General features: G+C 46.6%; 1 protein-coding gene across 1 annotated transcript; it reads right to left on the bottom strand.

Annotated features, from left to right (window-relative positions):
* Nucleotides 1-53: 53 nt before the first annotated feature.
* Nucleotides 54-1,749, bottom strand: SARC_13886 (hypothetical protein; the record flags this gene model as incomplete). The annotated part of the gene is made up of 2 exons (XM_014291982.1): nucleotides 54-1,331; nucleotides 1,450-1,749. 2 exons carry the CDS (start codon nucleotides 1,747-1,749, stop codon nucleotides 1,272-1,274), a joined length of 360 nt encoding a protein of 119 aa, XP_014147457.1. The 3' UTR covers nucleotides 54-1,271.
* Between the last annotated feature and the right edge of the window lie 307 nt (nucleotides 1,750-2,056).

Genomic DNA, 2,056 nt, shown 5'->3' with positions numbered 1-2,056 from the left:
GCAAACGTATCGTGGCGGGCTGGACAACGAAAATACCACTTTTTCCATCTACAGAGTTTATTCGCAAACCTGTATACTCGTAGAAATGTTTGTTCCGATCCACTTCGCCTATAGCACGTCCTTCTATTCCATCCGTGAATGGATTTCAACACTTAGATGCTTGACCTATATAATATAACACCCGCTTGTTTCTGGTAGAATACATAAGCGTATCCCACCCCAGTGACTAGAGAACAGCCAGTATCCAAACTGCGATAGTCCGTGATTCACCTATCAATACGGCCAGGCGAACAATTTCGCTGAACGACCACACACTGTGCAGGCGGTTTCGCGTGTGTGTCTGCGGAAGCATCTGAGACGTACAACAAGTTCGGTACTCGCTTATGCGAGGTCCCTGAGTCACTCTCTCTCGAGCGTGTCAGGTGGGACGCTTGCCTTATAGGAGGGGTCAAGGTGGCGTGTGAAGCAGATTATAGTCAGACCGTCCAGTCCTACTAGGCAATTTACCGAACCTCGCTCTGAGTGTGATCACCATAATACGGGTATAACCTTCCGAAGCCCCGGAGTGCAGCAAAACGATTCGAGACTACCACCACAGTGGTACGTGTACAGATACACTTTGCGCTGACACAACGAAGCACTCGTCTGTCGAAAAAGCCAACAAGTTGCTGTGGGAACGATGCTAGGCTTTTTCAGCATAGCCTCCCAACAACACAACACTATACTTTCAGGCGCCAATGTAAACCCCTGCTGGAACAATCTAATTTCTTTCAGGCTCAAGTGTGGCGTTCATTGGGGCTAGTACCAATACCAGCATGTGTCACGGCATTTTGGCGCCCGGCCATCAGAATCCATCGCGTTGGTAGAGTCATATCCTTCGTATATCTGGACAGATCTTCTGGGAAGACAAGCCCTGCTAGTGATCTGTTTCTAAAACTCTCTGAAACCAAGTAGAGGATAGAGCATTCCTGGATAATTGTCTCTCACCCTGGATCTGATCTCCGGGTCACGCGAGATGTCGCAAATAGTCCCGTGACGCAAATTGTTCGAGTCTCAACGTTCGGCGCGAATACTGAGATTGTGATAATATACGACCTAATTTGCGACATCCGTGCTAAAGACGATCCGAAAATTCGTACGGTGTCAGTGCCATGTCTGTGGCACAAACAAGATATAATTGCCCTGTCTGATCCTGATTTAGCTTGTCTTCCACAGCCGGGCCGCTTTCTCTAAATCGGGACTACTTTATTTCTGCCGCTTAATATTGTGGTTCAGATAGATGCCTTGGACCTCCGCCTCGCATTCTTGGGATTGTTGGTGTCGAATATTCCCTGTGAGTGTTCGATCCATTCGTAGCGGTTGTTAGTAAACCCAGTCCCAAAATACACATCTACACTAACCGGTCCAGAAAAACTCTTCTATACAAACCGGACCTTTGACTTGCCATACCTTTCCGTAGTACTCAGCTACCACAGCGAACCCGTCTTTCGCGCCTTCTAGTTGCTTAAAGAACTGCTCCTGTTTCTCCGAGTTGTCCTTAGACTCCCGCATGCGCATCATCTCCGCCACCTTACGAGTCTCCGGCGCACAATTGGGGCATACACGGTCATCACCTAAGCAGGCCTGTGTATAGGGTAGGTAGATATGTAGATATGTAGGTAAGTTAGCTATATCATCACCTTTGGAAGCCCATGTACAGGTTAGGTAGGTCTGAATGTTAATTGGGACAATTATCACATAATCAGGCATTTGTAAGTCCATGTACAGGTTAGATAGGTCTGTATGTCAATTGGGACAAGTATCACATAATCAGGCCTTTGTAGGTGGTACGTAGATATGTATGTAAGTTGGCGATATCATCACCCATGGAAGCCTTTGTAGGTGGTAGGTAGATATGTATGTAAGTTGATTCCATCATCGCCTATACAAGCCTATGTACGGGTAAGGTTAGGTCTGTATGTAAATTGGGACAATTATCACATAATCAGGTCTTTGTAGGTGGTAGGTAGATATGTATGTAAGTTGATTGTATCATCGCCTATGCAAGCCTGTGTAC

The sequence above is a fragment of the Sphaeroforma arctica genome, assembly GCF_001186125.1.
Source record: "Sphaeroforma arctica JP610 unplaced genomic scaffold supercont1.3869, whole genome shotgun sequence".
NCBI lineage: Eukaryota > Ichthyosporea > Ichthyophonida > Sphaeroforma > Sphaeroforma arctica.
Note: the sequence above shows the minus strand (reverse complement) of the source record. Positions and strands in the feature narration are given on the sequence as shown.